The sequence below is a fragment of the Malurus melanocephalus genome, unplaced genomic scaffold, assembly GCF_030028575.1.
Source record: "Malurus melanocephalus ecotype Western Australia unplaced genomic scaffold, MMel_1.1 scaffold_67, whole genome shotgun sequence".
In the NCBI taxonomy this organism is placed as follows: Eukaryota; Metazoa; Chordata; class Aves; order Passeriformes; family Maluridae; genus Malurus; species Malurus melanocephalus.
Genome location: NW_026623299.1, coordinates 481,297 through 507,793, shown reverse-complemented (window position 1 = coordinate 507,793; position 26,497 = coordinate 481,297). Strand labels below are relative to the sequence as shown.

The following is a 26,497-nucleotide window of genomic DNA, read 5'->3' as shown; positions in this document are numbered from 1 at the left end:
TGTATTGGAATGCAATGGAACTAAACGTGTGTCAGTTACAATAATCTTTCACATTTAGATGCTTTATTGATGTCAGTGGAAGCATGCATTTGAGGAAAATGGTTAAAGCTTAGTCCTTCAGTATTCCCTGTTATCCAAACGTTCAACCCAGGATGTTGTGAAATTACTGAAATTAAAGCAGACATGTTTGAAGTTGGCAGAGGGAATTAGCTGGACACTGTGTGATGGTTTTATGGACCCCAAGGAAATTTGGTTTTGCAGAGGAGCTTCTTCATTCCCACATYGCCCACTGGTGGTCTCCAGACGGGGAAAGACTGGCTTTCCTGACCATAAATGACTCTCTGGTACCCAACATGGTTATTCCCCGCTTCACGGGAGGTCTGTATCCCAAGGGAAAGCAATATCCATATCCCAAGGTAAGATGAGTGTGAATGCARCCCCCACCTCCTCTTCCATGTTCATTAATAATATCCAACCATATGGAAAGAGTGTTTCCAGACAGTAACAGAAGCTGGTTTTGTTCATGTTGCTTTTCAGGAAATAATAATCACTTTTTTTTTCCCAGTAAACTTAACACCTTTTGTTGGGAAGAGACTATCGTGTGAAGGGACAGCAGAGAAACTAATTTGAAGTAATTTCATCATTGATATTTGGCTTGGTAAAATCAATCCAGCACCTCAGAGGAAAGGGTAATGCATTTGAAGGAGTGCATAAGAAAAAAAGATGCAGTGGAGTGTGACACTGTGTGTGCAGAGCACAGGGCATGTTCCTTCACAGACACAGAGATCTCAGTGGATTGTGCTGTTATTAAGAAATGTGACAGGCTGGCATTGAATAAGATAAGCCACAGTAACATATTTTCATGGCCATGGAAAAGAAAAAAAATAATAATTTAGAACTATCACTGTGTTTCAGAAGATTTAGGGAGGGGTTTTTAGATTTGTTTTGGAAAGTGAAAGAGCAGCCCAGACAGGGATAATGCCTGAAATTGCTTCTCGTTTTCTGGGGATTTTCTGGTGAGGTGCCTCCAGATCTTTTGTTTTGATCTTCCAGCTGCTCAGTTTATCCAGCCCTTGTGTGCCATTTCAAAGTGTCTGAGTTCCTTTCTGCTGGGGTACATAGGTCCACATTGTGGTACTACTTTGACATTTCARGGAAAGTTTATTGAGAGCTTTAGAAAATATTCCTGTTACCCTCCTATTTCTGCTACTGGTTTTTGGTGATGAACCTTTATTCTTGATGGCTGAACAGTTGGACTGTACCAGCTACTATGAAACAATRTCATACATTATATAAATAAAATGTATTTGTGCTCTGAAATAATACTCTGAAATAATGAAGTACCAGTAATTTTAGTGGTAGTTTATATAATTGCATTGGTAAAAGGCTTTGAGTGACAGAGCAAAGAAAAAAAAATTAGGAATAGTTTTAAGTCAGCTTTGTAAATGAGAAAGGAGTAATTCTATTTAATTAGCAACTCAGCATAAAAGTGATACACAATGCTATTTCAGTAATCTCACTAATGAAAAAACATTATCTTTATTTAATGTCTCCATTTAATACAAATTTAGCTACCCGTTAAACATCATTAATTGGTAATGAAGCTGGTGGTACAGCAACAGAGATTACAAAAAAGATTTGGTCTTTATTATAGAGTGYAGCCATCAGATAAAATTATAACTAGGATTAAAAAATAAAATTAAACACGTGTGTTTGTGAACATGGAACATGCTCGTCTGTGTAGATGTCATACACACAGACTGTATTCTTCAAGGAAAGAAAGATAAAAAGAGTTCTGCATCTGTGCAAGCTGTGTTTATGAAAAAGGAGCCTGTGAAAGATGATATTTCTTTTGGAGCAAATGTCATAATTTTTATGAGGAAAAAAGAAGAGTAGTTCTCGCAGTTTAATTAAGGCCCTCTTTAAAACTTTTTTTTTTTTTCCCCCTAGCAGTGTTAAAAACACACAAATGCCACTTCCTTATCCTCCATAGTACTCAGGAGTTAGTGGTTACATTATTCAGCCTTTATTTTGAGATAAACCAAATTTGTAAACTGAATTTGTGGATGTCCTTCAGCCTGTGAAGAACCAAGTATCCAACTTCGTAGTTTCCTATGATAAACCTGTAGATTCATTGATTTTTACCTTTTCCTTCCAATATYAAACAGCAGTCAGCCCTACTGAGGATTACACCTCTTATTTTGTATCCCAGGGGTTTTCTGTGATGTAGTGTGCTTCCTGTGGCATGAGGACAAGACACACTTGGGGGTGGCATGGCCAGGACAGGGATGTGGGACCAGGAGCAGCCCTGCAGAGCCTCTCTTTGTGTCTCCATTGCTTTCTCTTCATCTCAGGAACATCCCTGAGTAACGAGCCGTGTTATGGGAGAAGGATGATTCCCACTTCCCTGTGGATCCCCGAGATTTATCACACTCTTCCCAGTGGATATCTATCAAACTGCCATGTTATTCCCCTTTAGCAGCAAAAAGCATTTTGTTTCCCTTGGAGCTGTCCTGCCACAGCAGCTGGCTCCTGATCCAGGCCAGAAATGGAGATTTTCAGCKCAGCAAACAAGGGAAGGAAAACTGAGGGGAAATGAGATAGAAAAAGAGAGGGGGAAGAGTAGGAATACACTCTCAGACTGAGGTAGTGAAGCTTTTTGAAAGAAGAAGCAATGGCACCTAATAAGGCTTTGCTGGAGGCTGGATTTACCTGCAGATTCAGGAACTGAGTGTGTTTTGGCCGCTGACTTCACTGAATTGGGAAAAGCCACTTCAGTGCTGGTCACTGGYTCTGCACAGGAAGGTTTGCCATAGGTAAAGGGTGGTGAGAGAATCATATTTTTATATTTTTTATCTGTGATTCACATGGCTGTGAAATTATTTTTTCAGGTTTAACATGCTTGAACTTCAATAACTTTCCATTTTTATAAAGATTCTGAATTATGGTAACGAGTGAGTATGCTTAGCTGTCACTGATTCAGTGCCTCTCAAACTCCTATTTATTTTTKCTTTTCCAAAGGCAGGTCAAACAAACCCAACAGTAAAGCTGTTTGTAGTTAATCTGTATGGACCAGCACACACCCTGGAGCTGATGCCACCTGACAGCTTTAAGTCAAGGTATATAATTTCATTGTTTTGAAACTCTTGTTTGATTTAACCTTTCTTGCCTTTTRGGCTAATCACTGCCTTTTTACAGCAGCACAACACTTATCTTTGACTGGAATGCACTTGATCAAAGTCCCTGTGGCTGAATATAGTGATAAAATAAAACACAGCTGTACTCTTATAAGGTCTGGGATGTGTTCAAGTGTGATGTCTTAAAAAGCTCCATTTTATTAGAAAATATGAAATTAGGAATCCTAGGCTGTGATTAAGGGGAGTATCCTTTTTCTGAGGTTGTTACTCATTCACTCCCAGCCATTTCTTGCTGTGTTGTCAACTCGTTACTTTCTGTTTCTGACATGACATTGCAGAAGTGTCTTGCTGCTGCAAAGAACAGAGATTTAGAATTTTTATAATTATTAATTATAGTTAGAATTATTCCAAACGTCTCTTTTGGTTTCTCCTCCCAGCTAACAGGTGCAGTGAGGTGACAGAGGGTGAAGTGCAGTGACACCAGATCATACAGGCTAAGAAAGGCAGAACTCTGCTTTTCAGGAGAAGCTTCTGCAAAACCACTGAGCTGATTTAACATTTCCCCAGCCTCTGAAACTGAGTAAATGAGGTCTGGCTGCAACTGGTGACTCTCCTGTTAAACTTACTGTGATAAGCTGAGCCTCTGATTGCCTGTCCTTGCTTTAGATGCCTGAGTTTTTTCTTCATGGGCAAGAAAATTTTCATCCCTTCCTATATGTGTATTCCATGGATATTATTGCAATCATCTTGATTCAATTCCAGTTGTAATTTCAGTACATAATACTGGTGATCTTCTAGMCCTGAAATGCTATRTAATAGWGGTAATAATAATAATAATAATAACAACARTAGTTTCTCCRGTCCAGATSTGGCTGCTAAGAGTCAGAGAARTGTCACATCCTCTTTTCACTCAGGGCATTTTCAGATGGAAAACGGTGTAAAAAGGATTGGCAAACATAAAGGTACCTCTGTCTGAGAGAAAAAAAACCTCACCTCTGCCTGTGTTATTCCAGTTCCTACAAATCCCCAAATGTTTTATGGTAATTGTTCCCAAAACAATCAGGATGTTAACAGTGGCCACTTATTTGCAAATGTTGTGAACAATCTTAGGCTGGTTCCTAAGATTGATCCTAAAACCACACAAATTGAGGTACTCTAATTTATTGCAGGGATAATTTAATAGTGAATTATGCTTTGCAATTATTGGTTTCAGCWGGCATGCTTACTGATTGTGTTAGTATGAGACATTATTTTGAATGAGTTGAGCATTTTGAAGTATTTTCTTTCTGTTGATGGGCCAGTACTGAAAAACATAATAAAATCTCCTGCTGCTTTCTTACCCTTCTTTAATTTAAGCAGTGCTGTAAGATCTGAAAGAGATTTCTTGCCATCAAGATCAGCATCTTCACTCTCCTTAATGGCATTAAAGTTGTCCTTTTAGTGTCAGAGGGTGCAAAGAAGTTAAGCGAGAAAGCAATGTGTAAATCCACAAGAAAAAAAATTGATCTTGGAAATGTTGTTCAGATGTTATGGTTCCACTTTAGATTTTTCAGATTCATTCTGCCTCATCAGCAGATGGGAAGTAATAGCAGACTCCAATATTAACATCAGTATTTTAAAACTTTTTTTTTTTTTTTTTTTTTTGCATCTTCAAGTTGAACCCAAGTCTCTGGAGCATTTTTGCCAAAATTTTCAGTTCTTGATAAAGATATTGTTGCTGTTCAGTTGAAATAATACTTGTATTAAAAATTCTCATCGCTAGCGCATGAGAGGAGTGAGGAAATCCATTTGAAACTGGGGGGAAAAAAGTTAGCTTCTTCTTCATTTTAACTGTTAAAGTACCATTTCCATGCTGTAAAATTTAGRAAGATGGTATAATTATGAGCCAATTTTACTGTAAATTGTGCATCTGACTTGGGATTCCAATAACAGTCTTCACATGGGCCATCCACCCATATATGCCTTTATATCAGTACATATGCAGTTATGATAAATGTGCTTTAAACAGACTTTTCTACAGTGGAAATATTTGAAGTTGGTCATGGTTGGAAGATTATTTTTTTACCTAACATATTAGCTTTTTCTAATAAAAGTAGTAGCTCCCTTTAGCAGCTAATTTATTTCAGGACCTTTCTAATCCATTCATTATGAAGTCATTAGTAAATAGGTCGTGGAAGCCTTTCAGAATTAAATTGAGTGGTTCATTATCACACATAGTTTTAAGGATCTGTCAGGGCAGAAATATTTTAGGAATAGGTATTGTACAGGTCATAACCAACTGCTGGAGAGATTCACTCCTACATAGAGAAATCATACAGATGAGAAGGGAAGGAGAAAGAGGTTGTTAGTTATTAGCACAAAAAGTAACATTCAGATTCTCAACTTGTCCCAAATTGTGTCTCTGAAGACATAAAACTGTTTCCCTAATTTTTAGGGCATCTTGGAACTTGACATAAGATTGACTAAATTCCTTGAAAAATTCAGTCAATAAATTCAATGGAAAAATCCTTTGCTTCTTGTAGGAATCCTGTTAAAGATGCTTGGTAATATTTCTCAAGTACTGTTCAGGTCATTCTGATATAAAGACAGAATAACACTTGTAAGTTTAACTCGTGTAAGTTTTATTCTATAGAAAAATTTGCTTCCTAGTATGCACTGTTGATGCCACGAAAAGATTGACAGTCTTCCTTCAAATACATGGTTGTATTTCATGCAATTACTATTTCCCCCTTGGTATTTCCCTTTCATGTGTACAATTCTGTTTTCTGCAGTGGCAAACATGGTTTAATGTTTTGCTTCAGTCCTTTGTCTGGAATGSAATTGGTCTTTCCTCTTTAAAATAGGATTGTGAGAAAACTTGAGGTTTGTACAACAAACAGATCAGTTGCAACAGAGCCTGGGAGGCCTGGAGACAGAAATTTTCCTGCTTTGCTACTCATGTCATCATGAGAGATTTTCTTTTACTTGTTTTTACTTTACATGCATTTTTGTCCCTCAGTAAGATTAAACATTTGTTAGAGAAGAAAAAAAAAAAAAAGGGAGGGAGGTAAATATTAGACTTTGAATACACTTGAAGTCCCCATTTCTATTTATCATTCTGGTATCCACATGTGAAAATCTCTGTTTTACTAAAAGTCAAGTATGAAAGCCAAGGAAAGCTGTGCATGTGGGGTTGTTCAGGTGTGTTCTGCACACACAGCACCAGGCAGTGAATTCCTGCCTCTCCTGAGTGCTCCATCAGAGCTGCTGGTGCTGCTTGGGATCTTTGATCTAGTGAGGAGGCTTTTGAATGGATAATTAAATGCCTGTTGTCAAAGAGTAATGAGATCTCTATCCGTATTAGATCAAAAGCCTAATTATATTCAAGCTAAGCCCCTTGTTTGAAGGGGGTCTGAATTTCCGGATAAACTTATTTCACTGTTGCAGATAACTCAGCTACCAGTGGAGCAGGGAAGGATGAGCTGGGCTGGGATGACAAACTGCAACAGAACAACTCTTGACATCCCCAGCGACAGCCCAGCAGGATTTTGGGAGGAGGGAGTCAAATCTTTCATGCCAGGAGCCTGGGAAACCTCCTGTGCTCAGCCCAGGTTGTTGAGGGACAGACAATTTGGCTGATATGATGAGCTATTTCTTAAAACAGAAATGGGAACACAGTGATAGCAAGAGGGACTTGCCTTTTATCCAGAAGTCCTGTCAGAAAATACTTGTTATTTTATATTTTTGAATTGGGCTGTAGCTGCACTCTAATATTATCGACTTAGAGAACTTTTTTATTTTGTTTATTTGGCAGTAGGGCTAGCTTCTTTTGCAGAAATGTGTGTCATCTGAAGCTGTTTGGTGTAGGAAATTACTGGCTTCTGTTGGAATTCAGTGCTTGTTTCCAAGCTGGCTGGACAGTACGAATTTCGTGTGTATTTGCAGACATATATTTCACAGTTGGTAAAGTTTCTGTATATATGCAAAAATTTCCCAGGGGAGCATCAGAGTGAAGGACTGAGCCTTCCCACTTGTAGGAACACAGATGCTGGGCTTTTGGGGTTATTTTCCCCATCCCTCAGTACTGGCACTGTCACAAAGTACAAATTCAGCATTTGAATGCACTATATTTATGTAATTTTTTTTAGTTTAATCTGAAATATCAATGATCTGAACACTGTGTTTTCAAATCTTTTGCTCAGGGAATATTATATCACCATGGTGAAATGGATAAGCAACACCAAGGCTGTSGTGAGGTGGTTAAACAGAGCTCAGAATATCTCCATCCTTACAGTTTGTGAAACTACAACTGGGGCTTGTACCAGGGTAAGTTGTTTGGTTGTTTCCCTAAAAAAAAAAAAATCTCTTTGCAAGGTTCCTTCTGCATTTTGTTTTCATATTCAGAAAAAGATTTTTGGAAATCAGTTTGCAGATGCAGTGGTTTCAAGCTGACTGTAATTAGTCAACAGGGAGGAAATGGATGTGAGAAAATTCCAAATGTGGTGAAATGATTTCATGCAATTAGCAACTTTGAGTGACATTTTCAGAATTACTGAGCTTTGCTCATTCATTAACTTCAGTGGAAATGGCAGTTGCTGAGCATCGTGTACTTGGGGTACAGATACAGCAGTGACAGGCTTGTCCTCTGACAGATAYTTTCAGCTGACTGCTTTTTCTTCTCTCCCCCTGCAGAGTTTAATTTTCAATCTGTGTCTCACAGTTTACATATACTTAAGGAAAAGGTGTAAAATTCTTATAATTCCTTCACATTTCGTAGCAGAATTAAATAAATTTAGAAAAAAAAAATAAATTGAAAGCCAACAGGGATACTTCATTTTTGGATGCWAGCCAGGCTGAAATACATTTTTCTCTTTGAATTCAGCCACATTCCACCCCTGGACCCAGACTTTGACTTCTGACCCTCCTGCATTCCATCTCTCCATTTTCACAGTCAGTCTTGCATCTTGAGCGCACTTGGCTGCTTTCCCATTCTGAGTCACAATCTCTTCCCAGAACCAGCTAAAAGTATAGAAAATATTTATACATGCTGCTATCAGTACCAACAGATGCTCCAAAGCAGAGGGTATAATTTGGCAGTGTAAATGGTTATGAGTGATTAATGTTGGCCTCTGAGTCAAAAGGCTCCCATCAGTGTCTGCTGCTGAAGTCAGTCATTGAAATGGTAGAGATTATCTCCAAGCTCATCTGCTTCTTCTGCTGCATACTGCAGGCTGCTTTTCCTGACTCAGAAACTACAAATAAATCCCCAGAGTGGGGATTAAGATTGTGACCATGGAGATTTGGTTGCTTTTCACCTGGTTCCTGTGARCATTTTTTGCCTTTTTATTAAGAAATTGGTCCCGAACCACTGTGAGAGGGAAACCTTTATGTGCTCCAAGGTCAATTGGGCTTGTTTGAAGTAGATCTCCAGGGAGCTGTAATCCAGCACACAAAGTGAGAGAGAGAGACTGAAAAGTCCCACTCCAGGGTACTCAGAGTGCAGCAAAGGACATTTTTAGGAGGCTGAGGAAGGACAGTGATGCAGTTTCACCATTGTGAGCTCAAGCCTGGCTCATTCTGGAGGGGTTGTACACTGCACCCTCTGGAATAAGGTGAAGCTCTTGAAATCATTAAGGGATGAGAAAAAGCTAAATATCGTAAGAATTTAACACTGTATCACACCATTTGATTTCATCTATAAACCTTGCCTTTTCCCCTAGGATTTTGCACATCTTCAGTTTCACAAAGGAATGTATAAAGTCAGCAGAAGCTACAGATTTTAATTTTTCAGGCCCTATAAGTACAAATGCTTTTGTAGCTATTAAGTTTTCATTACTTCATTGTGGCTGTGATAATTTGCAGCAGTTGATGTATATTACATTTTTTTTTTCCAGCAATGTGTGCATGATATTTGGTTGTTTTAGGCTTCTTTTTTCAGATGGCAAGATGTGAAATATGAGTATCAACAATAAAACCCAATAATTTGTTTAGGTTTTTTTTCATCACTAATGCCACACTACAATCCATTAAAGCAAGGGATTGTGATTTGAAAAGGTCTCACAACTTGAGCTTGATGCTGGCTGTTTGCCTGGTGTTGATGAAGGATCTAAAATATCCAGTTGTCAGATGATGCCTAGAGGTACAAAACAAATAGAACTGCCTGTGTAAAGCTTCTTGATAGCTAATCAGAACGGACTGAAATGRCATTCTTAGTTCCCCTGTGGTGTTCTACCAAGAACACAGAATAAAGCAGCTGACTTTGTAATTAAATTATCATTTGTTTCAACGCAAGTGCCAGCAGAGAGATGAGAAAATTGTAACACAGTAGAAAAAACACTGCCATGAAATAGCTAGAGACCTTTTGCTGAATGTGGGAAATATTTTTTCTCTATAGCTATTCCATAAAAGCAATTTTTTCCTTTTTTTTTTTTCTCCTTAGAAATATGAAATGCAGTCAGACCTGTGGCTTCCTAAACAGGTATAGTATAAATGCTATTTCTGGGTGCATAATGTGTAATTGCTTCATTGTAATTTTTATTTAACTGTGTGTTATTTTATAAGCTAATAAAATCCTGAGACACCTGTGAGGGTTTTGGAGGCAATATTCCCTCCAGTTTCTGGTTGGTCTGGATTCAGTTCAGTGAGCACTTAGATGAGCAGCTGATTAACTGCCTGACTCTGGGATGGTTGAAGACAGAGCAGATGAATCCCATTCCAGGCATGTCCTATTTACTGTGATTTGTTTCTGATTTAAAAATGATCTCACCAAATTGAAGCTGAAGGAGTTCAAAGAKTAGAGGTCATATGGGCTATAATTGGAATGAGAAACTGTAATATTTCTAAATTCATACCCAGAACAATATGTTTAACTAATATGTCAGTGAATTATTCCACTTTCATAGCTTCAGAAGAACTGTCCAATAACTGGATGAAACACATTCTATTTAAACTACATTTCAGGCTTCATTTTGCAATGTGCAAATGAGAAATCATCTCAACAAAAAACCCTGTGCTGTTATAGCAAACCATTTTCCTTTAATATTTCTGTGCAAAGTTAGACACAGAGAGATGGTATCACATCAGGCTACAATTTGTGRTTGAGACTGATCCAGAATGTCCCTTCAATGTAGTTATTTTTTCCATACAGCTTTATCAAAGTCAGTGGGTGTTGAGCATGTACTGAGTGAGTCCAAACCATTGAAACTTCTCCTCKTCAATTAGTAGGAGTTATCTCTGTCATTAATTGTATATCTGTAAAGGAAAATGTTCTGGAAAGTCCCCCTGCATTAGGAAGGAGACTACTGGAGCTTTCATTGTGAGGGAGAGTTCTGCAAGGGCTGTAACCCATGTTTTAGGACAGGGTTGCCCATGGCATGAGCTACATTCAGGTTTGGCCACCACAAATTTGTTAATCTCAGCAAAATATATTTAAAACCTAAAGATTTTTCTCCAGCTGCCTTATGAGCACAGCAATTACCAAAACCCAGGAGACAAAAAACCAAAGCTGATCTTTCGTTAAGAAGCTGAATGAAAAGTGTGCCAGACTAACACAATTTTACATTTTCAGAACGAAGAACCTGTTTTCTCCAAGGATGGCAGTAAGTTCTTCATGACGGTGCCGGTGAAGCAGGGCGGCCGGGGCGAGTTTCACCACATTGCCATGTTCATTGTGCAGGTAAGGCTCTGGCTCTGGCTGCTTTGAGTATCTGATGAGTATCCTACTCATCATCCTACTCATCTGGGACTTCTGTTGACCACACATGGCCCAGGCAAAGGCCTGCCCTTCAGTTCATTTGTCCTTTCCAGGTTGTCACTCAGTGCACTGAGACATATTTATAAATTCTTCCAGAACAAKCACTAATTGTACCCTCTCTGTATAAACTATACATGTGTCTTCGAAAATAATAAATAATTTTAAATGTCTATTTAGAATCTACTCTTACAGAACAGTAAGGGGAGGATTGGGAGTTTGGGATATCCAAACTTAAAATTTTGTGAAAGTTAGGACACTTTTGCTACCCTTTGCAACATTTTTCATTTCCCAGGGTCATTACTTTTTTCTGAAGAAGGATTTGAAAGGAGATAAATTTGCAGTATGACTTTGAAGGTCACCAGTATGAAGTTGTGATGATCTAATAAAGGAAATTATGCCCTGGAACAGAACACTCCAAGGCCTCTATTTAAATCATCAGAGCATTAATCCAGGTGCTTTAGCAGAGCCATAGGAGGGATTACYGAGGTACCCAAAACATCCAAATAGCAGAGTTGGTGCCAGGCAGCTCTGCTATCTGCTTTTATGACAGTGTTCTGGTATGAACATTATTAAGTCTGAAATATGTTTGCAGTGTACTGCAGACAGAACAAGAACAAAAGAACATTAATGAGGATTTAACTTGAAGAAACAAGAAAAAAGATACTCATTCACTGCTGTAAATATATCAAGAAAGAGTCAGTGAAGTTAAAAGGGGTCACAGATGCATCAGATTCTATTTCCTAAAGAAAACAGGAACTCAGATTACAGTCTGGTAAAGGTGCATTAATACAATAACCACATAAAAATTCACACAAGAGCAAAACCATTTAGTCAATCAAGTCTTATTCTGGTATCTTTCACAATGTGAATACATATCTTTAAAATGTATGATATAATAATGATCTAGGTCTGGAAGTTCACTTGCATCATTCCCAAGGATGTTACAGATACAATCAAACTTGGCTTAACCTTGTAGACTCTGACATTTCCTGGTACTAAAATGCCCAGGAAGTTTGATCCAAATTCAGGAAAATATTTAAGCAAAGATTAAGCCCACTTCTATTCAGTAAGGTAATTAAATACATGCCTACTTTTAAACATAGCTTATAATTCTAGCAGAATAATGTTTGAAGTCAAACTTATGATTCAGAATTTAGGCAGAATTAGAGCCCTGGGTATTGCACAGCTAGCTCCAGAACTAAAAACTAGTATTATTTTGCTTGCCATCAKCATGAATAAACAAATCTGAATGGTGTCACCAATGACAAATTTGGCTTTAAGCATGTAGCTGCTCCTGAGAAGAAGGAAATGTGATATCCCATGTACCAACCATTACTCATCAGKAGGCAACATCCTGCGTGGTAATGGGGCTGACAGAGAGCAGTAAAGGGCAGGAAATATGTTTATATGATGTGTTTTACACACTGCATTAATCTGATTGTCCATTATTTCTAAAGCAAACACAGAGGCATAAAAAGTATATTAACCGTTGCACATAAAGCCTTTGGTCCCATTAGATGTTTGTCACACCTTGTGAGAGCCACAGCWGGTGCCCTGCAGAATTTAAAGCAGTCAGCAGATCCCCAGTGCCCAGATGGTCACAGCTTTTCTGTGATGAAGAGGGTAACTCTGGAATCTGACTGAGATTCTCATTCCTTCTCTGTGCAGACATCAGCACATTAACAGCTCAGCCTTCACGTGCAGGAAAGTTAAAACACAGAGCAACGTGGACTTGTTGGGATAAAGAAGCAGAKTTTAATGGCTCACTCCAGTTTAATCACTGATGCTGATTTCTCRATCTTAAAACAAATGCTGGCTGCATTTCTTTTGTCTGCATTTCAGAAAAGCACGTGTGAATGACACAAAGCACCTGATTAAATCTTTATGCCAGGAGAAGTTACTGTCTAAAAGGTTGCTGTCTGTCACAGATGATTTACTGCCTGAGGATAGAGGGGTGGATGTGTGGTTTATTGTTTTTAAATGTTTTTAGTAACTTGCAAAATATTTAAAAGAAACTAATCTTGAGATGGGATTGAATCACGTCTTATGTATCTAGACATTTCTTTCATGGAGTTTTGCAACTGTAGAAAGTCTCTTTTTTTCCAACCGCAGAATAAAAATTATAAAGTAACTTTAATGGATCAAGGCGATAACTTTCTGCAAGCTTCATAAATTATGTATTRTGGCTGTAACCTTGAAAAATAACCATGTTTATTAACGCTTGGCTGGGCTTTTTATTGCTGTTTCTTGTTAGATTCTGTGATCTTAATATTTAAATATCTCTTTCAATAGTTGCAGCTTCTCTCTCTCTAGAGAAGAAMAAGTCACTTACAATAAATCACTAATATGTATTTTAATCATTCCTGGAGACAGCACTGAATATCAGAATCTTCCTGAGCAGGGAGCCCTCATCATAAACGTGTACAGCACTTAGCACAGGATCCTGATTTCATTTGGTTATTTGCAAGGTTTCTCATAGAGTCTGTACATGATTTTTTCCTTGTGGATCTGTTAAAAAAAATCAGTTCTAAGGGACTTGGTCCTGCCTTGCCAGCTCCTARCATGTCTTGTAGGGTATCTTTGAGCATTTTCTGCTTTGGAGTTACTGCTGCTGTGGATGTGGAGCTCAGGGTATGGTTCAGAAATACATGGATTAAAAAAAAMCAAAWCAACCTTTTTTGCCTTTATGACTTTTTGTAGGCTGTGTAACCACTGAGTATCACCTCTGCGACATCCCCCTTTTCTTTACAATTTGTCTTGAATTTGAAAACTGAGAATTTGTACATCCAGACCAAGCATAATAACCATACTATTGGAAAAACCTACATAGACTATGTTCAAGAAGTGAGGGTTGAAGTTTTAATCTTCAGTAGTCTAAGGCACAGTTTTACCTTTTGCACTAGGAAACACCTTCAGATGAGCTTCTAAATTCAGGTTTTGTTGATTTTAACCCATATCTGCTGCAACTTCCAGCCAAAGAGTTGGGTTTACCTTCATTGCACCCTGACTTCTATTGTTTGTTGATATGGGCAACTGGAAGAAAAATTGCTGAAAAATGAGATCATTTTAATGACTTTGAAAGGTTTCTGCATGGGAGGGAATGGACAAGTGAAGTTCAGACCTGTCAAAATGTGAGGTTTGTGGTTTAAAGATACTGCATTGCATATTAAAGTTTAAAAAGCTGTAATCAGTAATGGCAAGTGCAGACAATCCTGCTAGGCAGAGAAAAACATAGCAAGGTGAAAAGTTAACATTTTTCATCTCTCTCCAGGCTAAAAGTGAACAAATCAGTGTGAGACACCTGACATCGGGAAACTGGGAAGTTATCAAAATCCTGGCATACGATGAAAATACTCAAAAGATGTAAGCACTGTTCTTATTGTTTATGAAAATATCTGAGTTATTAAAGTTGCATACATTTAAGCCAAAACTAGACAATATTTCTTTCATTTTTGAGCATTACCATAACTTTGACACACCTGAGCACATGAAGTGCAGTTGTAAGACAATTCATCTGCCATTCTTTTCCTGAATGCTTTTTTATGCAGAGGGAAAGAAGCACACCATGACATCTCTTGACTCGCTGTATTTTTCTGAATAAAAGAAATCAACACMCAGTGCAGCAGAAATAACATTTTGGTAACTTCTTCCCTGGAATCCAGATAAGGAATCATCGTAAAATTTTAGTACTTTATAAAATATCAAACCCCTGCTGCATGAGGTCTCAGAGTTTTGGGGTTCTGGTTCAGCTTCATACATTCCAATTATTTGTAGAGATTGTCTTAAATCCCGATTCTCACCCAGCTCACTCATGAGAAATCATTCCAAAGCCCATCTTAGTGACAGAGTGGATGGAAAGGCAGCACATATTTGGTGCTTTTGGGGAAAAGTTTAGAACTAACACCAAATACCTCAAGTCACCCCCTAACTTCAGTGGTTCTTGTTTAATTTTCACATTTATCTGTCCATGGCAAAAAATACAGATACATCTAATACTAATTTTCTTTAAAATAAATGATATTTCAGCAATAACTTTTTGAAGCTGCAATAAATTCCACCTTCTCCTATGGTACTGGAGAAAACCCTTTTTTGACAAGTTCTTCTATGGGTTTTGAAAGTAAATCCRTAGAGAATTTCCTGGTGCTTTTGCAAGGCCCAGAGGAAATAATGAGGTCTGGATGCACTCAGGCTGCAGAGTGGTGACAGATTGCACATGAATTGTCTCAGCCACTCGAGGGGATTGCCTTGTCCTCCTTCTGCCTGCCAGACTATGAAACTTCTTGAGGATCTCATCAGGGAAACACCAAAGGCTCGTCTGGGCATTCTTGCAAATTCTCTTTCCACCCATGCAAACTTTATAGAAGAAAAATTTTTTCTACAGCTCAAAAAAGTTTTAATATCTCATAAGACTTATTGTAATATATGATTATAATTTCATTGTGACCTTTATCTACTACTTGGATTTATATTGCAAACTCTTGGAGTGAAGCAGAGTCTTTCTCTTCCGTATTTTTCATATGCTGAGAGGGGTCCTGGTTGCTACTGGAGCTCCTGGGTGTGACAGGAATTAAAACCATGAAATCMTGTTGTTTTAACAGGAAATTGTATATCATCTGAAATAACTAATCTGTATATTGGATCTAAGTTTGAACTTAGGTTTATATATATTTATTTGATCTTCGTGGATATTTGTGGATTTTTATTTTTAAAAAATGTTACTTATGCTATATCTCACTTTGCTAAACTCTACCCAAATCAGACAGTCTACCAAACTGGGTCTAAYTTTTATCCTCTTTTGGGCACAGCTATTTCTTAAGCACTGAAGAGTCACCAAGAGGAAGACAGCTCCACAGGTAAGARGTACATGKGGCTGTGTTATCAGCTTCTTCAGCSCRAGCSATACCTTGTGGAGCTTGGGTAATCATTTRTGCTGTGTAAAAATCAGTATGCTTGAGCTGTAACAAGGAAAGAATCACAGCTTCTCAAAATTCAAACTGCTAGTATTTTCCATTTTCTAAAAAATGAATAAGTTTGTAACACAAAATGTTTTAATCACTTATGTGTTCACTAATCCTTTATAGGCATCTAAAAAGTTCAGTGTAAATACAAGCCTTTAACATAATTGTGTTTTAAAAATAATTAAAGTTTTTTAAGTAAAAATATTTATAGGGTTTAATCACGTGACTTAATGTGGGTGAAACACCTCATTCTCATTGCTTAAATCTGAGGTTAATGAGGCTTTTAATGGTTTCTGCTAATGCTGTAACCCCCAGCACTGTGAGCTGCTGCAGTCCCAGTGGTGCTTTGGGCAGTTTTTGGGTCCTGGCCACATTGCCTGGTTGGCAGAGCAGCAGCCCAACACTGCATCAGGCAAGAAGGAGTCAGTGGTGTTTTGGCAATTCAGGGACTAAATCAAATTCTGTCATTCTGATGAGCTAATTCTAGGTTTGTTGTATTTAATTCCAATGTAAAATATTTCTGATTATTTTCCTCCCCAGTGTGTCGACAGTGGGGTCATTGAATCGTCAGTGTCTCTCCTGTAACTTCTTGAGGGAGCAGTGCACCTACTTCAGTGCCAAGTTCAGCCCCATGAACAGGCATTTCCTCCTGCACTGTAAGGGTAAGCCAAATGCACGGGGTGTAATGCTGTTTGCTTCAGAATTAATGTATTCCCTTGAGAAGGGCATTAGGCTGGAGTCTAACTTTAAGCTCAGTAGAGGATTACTCAAAGTTCTGTACTGAGCCTATTCCAAGACAGCAAGCAAAGGTGTTTTGTGTAATAGCTAAGTAATGAGTGATGTCAGAAAGCTGCTCCTTCTGCCCAAGCAAAGCATATCAGCTTAAATTCACCCTACCTAAAAATCCTTCACCAAAAAAATCAGAATTTGTGGTGATGGTACTGTGGTTTTTAACAGCTTCATGATTATGTATTGGGATTGATCTTGTGCAGCTATACCTGGTTAAATAATGAGGGCCCGTGTTCTGTAGCAGTGTTTGTACATGTGGCTGTGCAGTGTATCTCCACACCCTCACCCCATATGTATGTTTATGGATGTATCTACCAAAAAAACAGCTGCAGTTTAATCCCCAGAGACAGATCCTCTATATCAATACAATTGCAATAAATAATTCACTGTTTTACTGCTAGCTGCATTCCAGTAGCACTAAATGGCACCAATTGGCCTCAGAATTTCTGTCTAAACAAAAACCTAAAATCACCCCACACCAAGAAATTTATAACCCACACACCGGAAATAAACACTTATATATCAAAGTGATGAAAAAGGTTCAGAAAAGCATGAGATAATCAAGAATAAAGTACATAGGCATACCTGTTGTCCTTGAAACTTTCAAAACCTTACAGACACCATCCCCCCAGCWTTTTTCCATAGCTARRWYMRRRKKRAAARRRSMRRRSCMMAWTYMWYYKRAAWWMSKWWKRAWWRSYYMWTTTWWWWKSMWKKKKTTTTTTYYKKTTYYWWTKSMAMYYYWMYTTTTTTTTTCTTTTTYTCRCCCACAAAAATGAAATACCTTCTGACTTGAGCATTGAATGTGTCCAGACAAAGAAACCATGAATATATATTGGCTAAAATAAGGTGCTTGTTTTTGGTTTTGTTGTTTTGGGTTGGTTTGTTGTTTTGTTTTGGTTTGGTTTTGGTTTTTTTTTTTTTTGGAAGTGCACCTAGAAAACATAGCTGATTAGAAGAAGAATATGCAAAGTATGGTTTATACATGGTAAAATCTGCAGCGGAAGTGATGGTGCTAATCTTGAAGTTCTTCCCTGAGTAATGATCTCCTCATGCTTTAAGCAAAGTTTTCCCTTGTGCTGGAATTAATCTCTATGGGATGAGTCTCAGATTCCTGCAGGAGGGACGGTTGATAAACTGGGAAGAGTTTTTTTGCCCTGAATCAGCAATGTGCTAGGACCCAAAAACATCTTGTTTTTATTTCAGCAAAAAACATTCAGCCTGTAATTTTTAACGTGTTCCTTTGATATAAAAATATGGATGCCAGTAGGGTGTTGTGCATGTGTTAACTCACCAGCTCATGGCTTTCAGTGCCTTTGGAGAGGGCAGTTCCCAGGATTAAACCCACACTCTGTTGAGTGTGACCAGTGGGCTGCCCTGAGCTGTAGATTTTGGGCGGGGGTGCTAAACCACTGTCATTCATTTCTCCCGGCTCTGGCATTAATGTGCAGTTGCTGGCAGGGAGTTGTTCAGTGCTTTTCTGTGTTTCAGCAGAGCTTGGCAGCTCCAGCAGCRGCGTGGCCCCGTGGAGGGCTGGGTTGGGCATTTGGCAGCACCAGAGTTGGTGGCAAGGTCAGCATAGAACAGGCACCAAAACTCTTCTGCTTGCAGGAGTATGAGGCAAACTGCTTCGAGGAGAAAAATGGCACATCTCCTTGTTTTCCTGCAGTAAAAAGCCTTTGCTGAATTGTTACAAAAGCAATTTGCCCAGGAAAGCCCTTGGGGGACTCTGGACTGGTTGGATCTGTACAAATTTCAATTCTTCAACCTCCTGTTTACCCACGAGCACCTTTATTAGGRTAGTTTTTCCTTCTTAGTTTCCCTCAGCCAGGAAATGTCTCTCATTTTAGCAGCTGTATCCATCTCCAGAGACTCTCCTGGAGTGAGGAGTTATTTCTTGTCTGGCAGATTGARAAGTGGCTCCTCAGCCCCTCAGTTTTGCCAAGCACATCCTTTGCACTTACTTTCCACACTGCTTGTGGATTTTTCCTTTAGCACTTTATAAACACTAGCAAGATATTATTCTCTCCACTCAAATAAGATAGTTCACAGGGGGAGTAATTGTTTCCCCCCTTTTATCAAGCAAGAAATAAGCTGTGTGTTTGGGGTTAGTGATAGGGGGTCAATGGGAAATCCAAGTGCTGTGCTTAGTTCTGATGCTCTGTAATACAATGCCTGCAACACAAATCTGGTTTTTTCTTCTCTGATCAGCATTTTAATCTTCTGCAATCTCCCTTTTCTCAAAATCTGTCACCATCCTTCCATCTTCTAGTATGACAAATAGAGCTGGGCTGGAAAACACCGGTGCTTTCCCCCTCAGAAATGGTMTTTCTTAAATAAGAATTTAAAGCAAAATGAGAAATTCAGCTAGAGTAAAAAGAGCTGGAAATAAAGACAAACCAGAGCAAAAGAGACATMTGAAGAAATTATCTTCATAGAGAGGCAAAAAGCTGTGATTTGTCAACCATCTACCTGTAAGRTTTTTGTCAATCATCCCCCTTGAGGCAGAGAATGCAACTGATCAAAGTCTTCAGTGAAGGCTGTGAATGTCATCATGCTATTTATTTCAGGTATTTGCATTTCCCTAGGCTTGTGCCATAATTAATTGAGAGAGACAACCTCTCAAAACACATAAATTAAGCTCTGTGTCTGAACTCTCAAAGGGAATTGTTTTTTTTTTCTCAAAAAGAGAATTGTAACTCCTAATTTCAGAGGGTCCTTGCCTTCATCTKCCATGGGGTCCTCAGGGACTTCATCTTTTCTGTGTCATTCTTCCTCTCCCAGCAGTGACTGAATGTTTGTAATTTAAACTCTGAGATAGAACTAATCCTCTCAGGAGTAAATTCTRTGTTGGAGGTGGGAATGCAGAATTTCCTGTTTTAGGTTCACATTAGTGGGGATCTTCAGAGCAGTGACAGCAAACTTGGCCATTCCACTTTCACACACCCCTTGTGCATCTGCTCAGYAGCTGTTGACATGAAGAAATATTCCTGATGCTTTTAGTTTCTTTGTACAGAAAAATAAAGTACGTGAAATAGGATCAGACTGCATCACACCTAGATTTAACGGTGATGCTGTTGGTTTTGCAATGTTGGCACACTGAGGGAACTTCTTAAACAGATAATTAAGTGAAATACAATTTTTCAACACCTCTGTAGTTTTTTCCATAGAAAATATAAGTGAATATTAGCATTAAATCACTTCCCAGTCAGCCTAAAGTTTCTGAGTGTCAAAACTGCTGTATTTTAGACYATGCATTAGGCACATCCATGATTTTTTTATTCTTCACTTATTACTAAAACCTGGAGATTAAAAAAAAAAAAAAAAAGCTCCCTCTGGGTGCAGGGTCTGGGCTGCTGAACAGGCAGAAGGCAGTTTCTGTTTCACTCTTTGTTGGTCCTGTRGCCCAGCCTGTGTCCTTCCCAAGTGGCACAAATGGAGTTACTGCTCTGTTTGAAGGAAGTGCATGCACAGAACTTCAGGATCCCATTTTGTGTGATAACTGCTCCTCTCATTCTTTGTAACTGAGCTGTTGAGTACTAACTGCTTCACCTTCCTTCTGTTTTTCTTCTCAAAACAGGACCAGGTGTTCCAGTTGTAAGTGTGCACAGGACCAGTAATACTGCAAGTGAGTATACCTTGTGAAAAAAGTAAATTTTCTTATCATCCTTGATGGTTCTGTGGGGTGTGGGAGAGGGGAAAGGCCATTGCAAGAAAACTTACGATGACTTACTCATAGAAAGTTCAATTAGTTATTTTTTAGCATTATCCACATCAGAAAACAATAAGTAGTGAATGAAATTAGTAGAACTTCCCCAGATTTTCAGATACGTTTTGTGCTAAATGCATGTGACTCATCTCCTGTTTACACTTGAGTAAATTAGATGGCAGGTTGGTCTTCATCCTTTTTGCTTTCTATGTATATCAAGCTGCCATTGCAGGGCAAATTCTGTACWTKTAGAGATGTTTCTRAAGTTGCAATCCAATTATKTTGTAGTCAGGTACAGTTCTTGGAYGWTTGRTCATWAAARCTGACCYRCATAYGGTGATTTAGTCCTTCTCTTGTRTTTCGCAAATCAGAACAACTCCACTGGTATTTCAGTGAAGACAAATCCAATAGTAAAGGCTTTTTAGGAGGGTATTCTATACCTTTGTCAAGTTTTACTCATTTTCTTGTATATTGACACCAAATCTGATGCTCTTTCCTGGCTGCTGAGGTGCTTTGTAATGGAAGATTGTCCTTCAGCAGTGGTTTTCCTGGGGGTGCAGCAGAGGTAACAACTCTGCYACYTCCAGCTCCACTGTGACCCCACTGSCATGGAGGTGTGGRTTACAGGAATGGGTACAACTTTTCTTTCAAAGGCACTAAAGGCACTAAACCAGTTCTTGCATATCCTCATTTCATCAATTGGATTATCCCCAGGATTTTCTGAGAATCCGGAAGTCCTGAGCTGTATCTGTGTGCATGGGCCAGTCACTRTTCAGCCATAACAGTGGAGCTGATCCTGATTGTTGAAGTACATCCTGATTAATAGTGCCATGCTATGAAGTGTTAATTAATGTTGGCACTTCGGCTTTTTTTTTTGTTTGTTTGTTTTTTTTTTTAGTGACAAGCTCAGTGCCATGGCCCACCAAGTGCAGGGGGTTTTATCCAGCTCAGTAAAGGGTAGCAACTGCTCAGAATAAATGCATTTTAGACTTCTGTGGAGCTCCTTAATTCTGTGAAGGCAGACTTTTGCTCTTTATTACCTGCATCTAAAGTACTGTTGTATGTGATTTACTGAAAGAGAGATTTATGTGAAGCACCTTAGGGTAAAATAAAGYAAGTCAGGATAGAGGGATGTTGTTTGTTGTAACAACAAAAAGCCAAATAATAGGAGAGATAATTTACTGTTAGTGTTTCACTGCAAGATGAGATTATCCTCTTCAATTCATAAAGGAATGATTAAAGATTACTTCAATTATTCCATCCTCTGACTATAATTACACCATTTTGGTTCACTGCCCAGAACAAGCATTCTCCTCAGATTATCTGTTTTGGCCCTAAGTGAAGAGTTTATTATTTAATTTAAAAAACCTAAATTTTGGAAGCAAGATCAGTAATTTGAGTTTATTTAAAAAAAAAAAAAAATTAGTAATTCTTTCCTGTGTAAAAGGGTAGCTTGAAATTAGTCTGGAGCTTTATAATGTCTTGGTGTTGGTTGAAGTGGATAAGACAGATAAGGACATGCAGTGACCACATTTAGCTGTGCTGGCTAAATATTGCCTTGGAAGAGGTAATACTGGGGGAAAGGAATTCCTGGATGAGGCTTAGGATATTGCCCAGCAGAGCAGCTTTGTGCTCTGACAGCTGCTGTTAGGATTTGTCAGAGACTGATATTCATGTTGGTCATCAGAGACATCATTTGTAGAAATTACGTAGAAAACAAAGCCTGCCAAAGCCAAAAAATGGACTGGATGTGTGTCTTTTTGAATTGAAAAGTAGTTGCATTATAAAAAATGTATTTACAGAGGGAATTAATAGGCAAGATTAATTGCAAGATTAATTTACAAGATCATTGCGCATTTGTCTCTTTTAACTTCTTGAATYTTGATGTATCTCTGGTGTGATGATYCTCCAAGCCTTTCAACATGKTTTTTCTTTCTGTTTTCTAGAGTTTTATATTTTGGAAAATAACCCTGTGTTGAAAGAAGTTGTTTCTAAGAAAAAGAATTACAAGACTGAAATAAAAATGATTCACATTGAGGATTACGGTAAATCTGGCAAAATGTTATTTTATCAAACCAAAAGCTTTATTGCAATGTTACTGTTTTTCATTTGTGTGACTACCAGCCTTTAATGTTCTGCTCTTTTCTTAAAAGAATTCCCTTTACAGTTGTCACTGCCAAAAGATTTCACGGATCGAAACCAGTATGCCCTTCTRTTAATAATGTAAGTATCTGTGTAGAATCACTCAAAATAATGAAAAAGTACTTCTCAGTGAAATCTACCTCTGAAATTAGAATTTATTTTTTTTAACCTCTTGTAGGAAAAATATCTCATGGATTTGAGTTGATAAATCAAAAGATTTKTTCTTGGGAAGATTTTGTGGCAGGTGCTGGCTGGTAGAGATGCCTGGGGTTTTTTTGAGCTAACTCTGCTTTGCTGTGCTTTTTATGTTTGGGAGGCACTGGTGTTTCTGAAGGTGTAGCTTCGAGTATTCCTGCAGTCTTTCCTGGACCCACACTGACCCTACCCACAGAGCACCTCACTCAGGGCATGTGCTCCTTTTCATCCCTGAGAGGAACGAGTGGAGCTTCCAGGAGGGGCTCAGTTGAGATGCATAAAGCAAAACTGATTTTAGGAACACCGGAATGAAGGAAAAACTATTTTTGATCATYAGTGGTTGAAGGCATGAGAGGCATGATCCAAAGTCTGTTGATTTTTCAACAGGTAGAAAGGTAGTAAACCTTCAGTGGAGGAGGGTGGTATTCCCTGGAAACCTTGTGCTGTTCTTTTTGCATGTTTTCTGCAGGGAGAGTCAGCCCTTGCAGTTCTGTGGCAGAGGAAAAGACCAGAGATAGGAATGTGCTTGCAGCCACCTGGGGAAAAGTGGTGGTGGCCAGCTCAGGGCATCACTCCTTCCTCCACCTGAACTCTGCATGGGTAGAGAGGGTTATCCTGGACCTACAGAGCTTCTTTCAGTCCCAGCTGGAAGGAATTGATGTGAATTGCAGTCACAGAAGGAGTRCACTGCTACATTCATGAAAATGCCACATTACTGAGCTATGTCACCTGAGCAGATGATCCCTCAGTGACAGCACAGATCCTTATTGTTGGATGTGACCTGCTTGAATGATCCCAAATTCCTCTACTCAGATCAGATAATAGGACACAAAGGCACAAACCTGCTTATTTCTAGGCCCAGTTTGTGTTTTAAAGCTCAGAATGTTCACTTGTAGCACTTATGGCAGCTCTGTGCTTTAATTGTCTCACAAACATATTTTTATTTTCTCGTGAGAAACATGACACATGGATTTTATTTCATCTTTGCAACAATTCCTAGCACGATCTTGGAGGCATGGTTCTATTTTAAGCAGCTCTTACACAAGTGCCAAAGGCARGCTGACTCTGTGAATTGACCCCAGCAGCACTGCAGGGACTTGAAAACATTTGTGCTTATTCCTTTTCCTGAGAGCAAGGAAACACGAAGGTGTTGGCAGTGTAACACTTCCCTTTTCAAGTATCCCAGTAAATACAGAAGCTGCTACATACAGCTGGGGTAAAATATGGGGTTATGCACTCACACAAAACCTAGAGGAGACAGGAGGGAAAGATCAGAAACCTGGGAAGTCCAAGGCCACAAATCACAGAAAAGGAAAAGAGAAAAAATTACTGTTTCGAAATGTTTTTAGGTATTAGTTGACAGAACTGAGAACAGTATTGAGGCAAGGTCTGAATTTAAACTTACCAAAGTTGTCAGTACCCTGTGAGTGAATAATGTGGCCAAGTCATAATGTATGGATATGTTTTATAATTGTTTTATTTTATTTTTTTCTGATAGGCATGTGGAATAAAAAGGAAATTAATCAACTTATGGATACATATTGTTACATTCATAGCATGAAGACATTGCTTCTTTTAAGTCAGATCCTTATCTTTGCAATACTGAATTCTCAATGTTGGCTTTATCAGGAGTTGTTTTTAGAAAACCCTGTACACTAATGAAAGTATGAAACKGAAAAGTTTATATCTGTCCTGGCTCATGTAATGCAGCATGTTTTGTGCCCTCCTCTTCCCTAGAAGAGAAAGATATTATATTGAGCTGTATTTCTTCAGCAGCTTTKTACAGACTTAAAACTAAGGTTGCCAGCAATCCCTTTTTCTGTTAAAGATGTCCCCAAATGAAATATAAAGCTGCAAACTGTCACTGAAGTTATGGGAGGTTCCCTTGTGGGATGATTATTTGAGCCTTATAAATTCTGCCTAGCTCTTGAGGAAGAACRATTGGATATCTGTGGGTGTATAGGGGGTAATTTCTTGACCCACACAGCTCCAAGTTGACATCSTAAGGTTTATTTCATGATCAGAAGCACTACTTTAAAAAAAAGTAGTACTTTAAAAAAAATAAAAAATCAGGTCCAAGGAGAACATGCAGATTTTACAGAGAGCACTGATTGGTTGTGTAGATAATACAATTTGCCATGTACTTGATTTTTCTGAGTCCCAGAGTGCTRCTGTTGGGGCTGATGGAGAAAAACCCTGTTCTTGCTGCCAGCAGTGTTAGACAAGAATTAGTGGCTGATAACAAGTGCTGTCTTTCACACTGTTCAGCTTTTTTTTCTTACATTCTCATCCCCGATATGATTACCATTATATTCCAGCTATTGAGAGAAAAATCTTTGAAAATGAATGCTTTCCAATGTCCTTGGTGAGAGTGGTGGTTTAATTGCATGGCCATTTTTTGGAAAGGAGATYCTATAAAGCATCTTGAGCCAGGCAGAGTGCACTTAGATAAATAAAAAACAGAAGATAAAAGAACAGAAAAGTGGAGTATTAGCAGAGAAGTGGAGTTTGCTTTCCATCTCTGTAGCACTCTAAAGAGAGAGAAGAGAGAAGGAAAGGAAAGGAAAGGAAAGGAAAGGAAAGGAAAGGAAAGGAAAGGAAAGGAAAGGAAAGGAAAGGAAAGGAAAGGAAAGGAAAGGAAAGGANAAGGAAAGGAAAGGAAAGGAAAGGAAAGGAAAGGAAAGGAAAGGAAAGGAAAGGAAAGGAAAGGAAAGGAAAGGAAAGGAAAGGAAAGGAAAGGAAAGGGATAATTTATAATGGGAATGAAAGTTGGTGTGATCTGTTTGGGTTTTTTTTTCAAATCACTGAATTCCAGTAGCCATTTCAAAGCTGCATGACCATGATAAGGCTTCTGTATTCATACAAGGGTGTCTACAGGTAAATTTGAACTTCCAGCATACGGCTCTAAGACGCCTGAGCGTTAAGGCTGAATCCTGGAAGGAAACCTGTAYCAGTGGAATCTGGTCCTGGTGTGAACTGAGTTCAGTTCCATGTAGACACAAGCTCAACTTAAGCACCAGGACTTGATTATCCTGTAACTTTCAGCATAAAGGTTGTGTGAACATTCGTCCATTAGCAGCTCCAAAGCAAGCTGCAAGGCTCAGATAGTAGATTGTTGTATTGCTGAAAATGTATGTCCATCTGGATGGCTGGACTGTCTTAACAGAGCTCATGTAGAAACCAGTTGTGTTGGCTGGCACTATTTTTCTTTCTAGAGTTGTTATGAGGAACCCATAAAATGTTAAATAGATTAAAACTCTTCCCTTTCTTGCATATGTTCTCCTAAACCAGTAATACATTTCACACTCAGTTTCCTCCTCATGCAAAACATACAGTGTAGCTATATATTAGASTGCTGCACAGTAATTGCCTGAAAAAGTGATTACCATCTCTTTTCTATATAATTAAGATCAAAGTTTAAATTTCAGATCCTTGATTTCCTCATTATGTTTCACCTTAGTCATTAAAAAAGTTGGAAGACATACTTCTTGGTAACACAGAGGAAATGATTAAGTAAAGACTCTGGCATTTAATCTGGGTTATAAAGTCAGAGTTGATAATAATTCTTTATTTTGCTTTGATCATAATTAACCTCAGTCCTTCAAATGTGTATCCTAGCATATATGAAATATCAGTATCTATTATTTAACACCATTTAAAGTTGTCCAATATGTGARTGAATATTGTCAGACTGAATCAGTGGAAAGATTGTCCTGATATTTGAGGGAGAAAAAAACAACAAATATTCTTCAAAGCAAATGAATTGTCTCCAAGAGGTTTCTGTTTGTTTATTTGTTAACTTGTTTTTTGGGTTTTTTTTTTGTTGTTTGTTTTT

General features: G+C 38.4%; 1 protein-coding gene across 1 annotated transcript in view; it reads left to right on the top strand.

Moving 5' to 3' along the window:
- DPP10 (dipeptidyl peptidase like 10) overlaps positions 1-26,497 on the top strand; it is a 231,138-nt gene that overhangs the window by 193,347 nt on the left and 11,294 nt on the right. Inside the window, exons 9-19 of the mRNA XM_057366529.1 lie at positions 262-416; positions 3,022-3,119; positions 7,319-7,442; positions 9,556-9,594; positions 10,684-10,791; positions 14,141-14,232; positions 15,675-15,722; positions 16,368-16,489; positions 20,197-20,244; positions 22,272-22,370; positions 22,479-22,548. Of these exons, the coding sequence (XP_057222512.1) occupies positions 262-416; positions 3,022-3,119; positions 7,319-7,442; positions 9,556-9,594; positions 10,684-10,791; positions 14,141-14,232; positions 15,675-15,722; positions 16,368-16,489; positions 20,197-20,244; positions 22,272-22,370; positions 22,479-22,548 (1,003 nt within the window). The remainder of the gene's footprint in view (positions 1-261; positions 417-3,021; positions 3,120-7,318; positions 7,443-9,555; positions 9,595-10,683; positions 10,792-14,140; positions 14,233-15,674; positions 15,723-16,367; positions 16,490-20,196; positions 20,245-22,271; positions 22,371-22,478; positions 22,549-26,497) is intronic.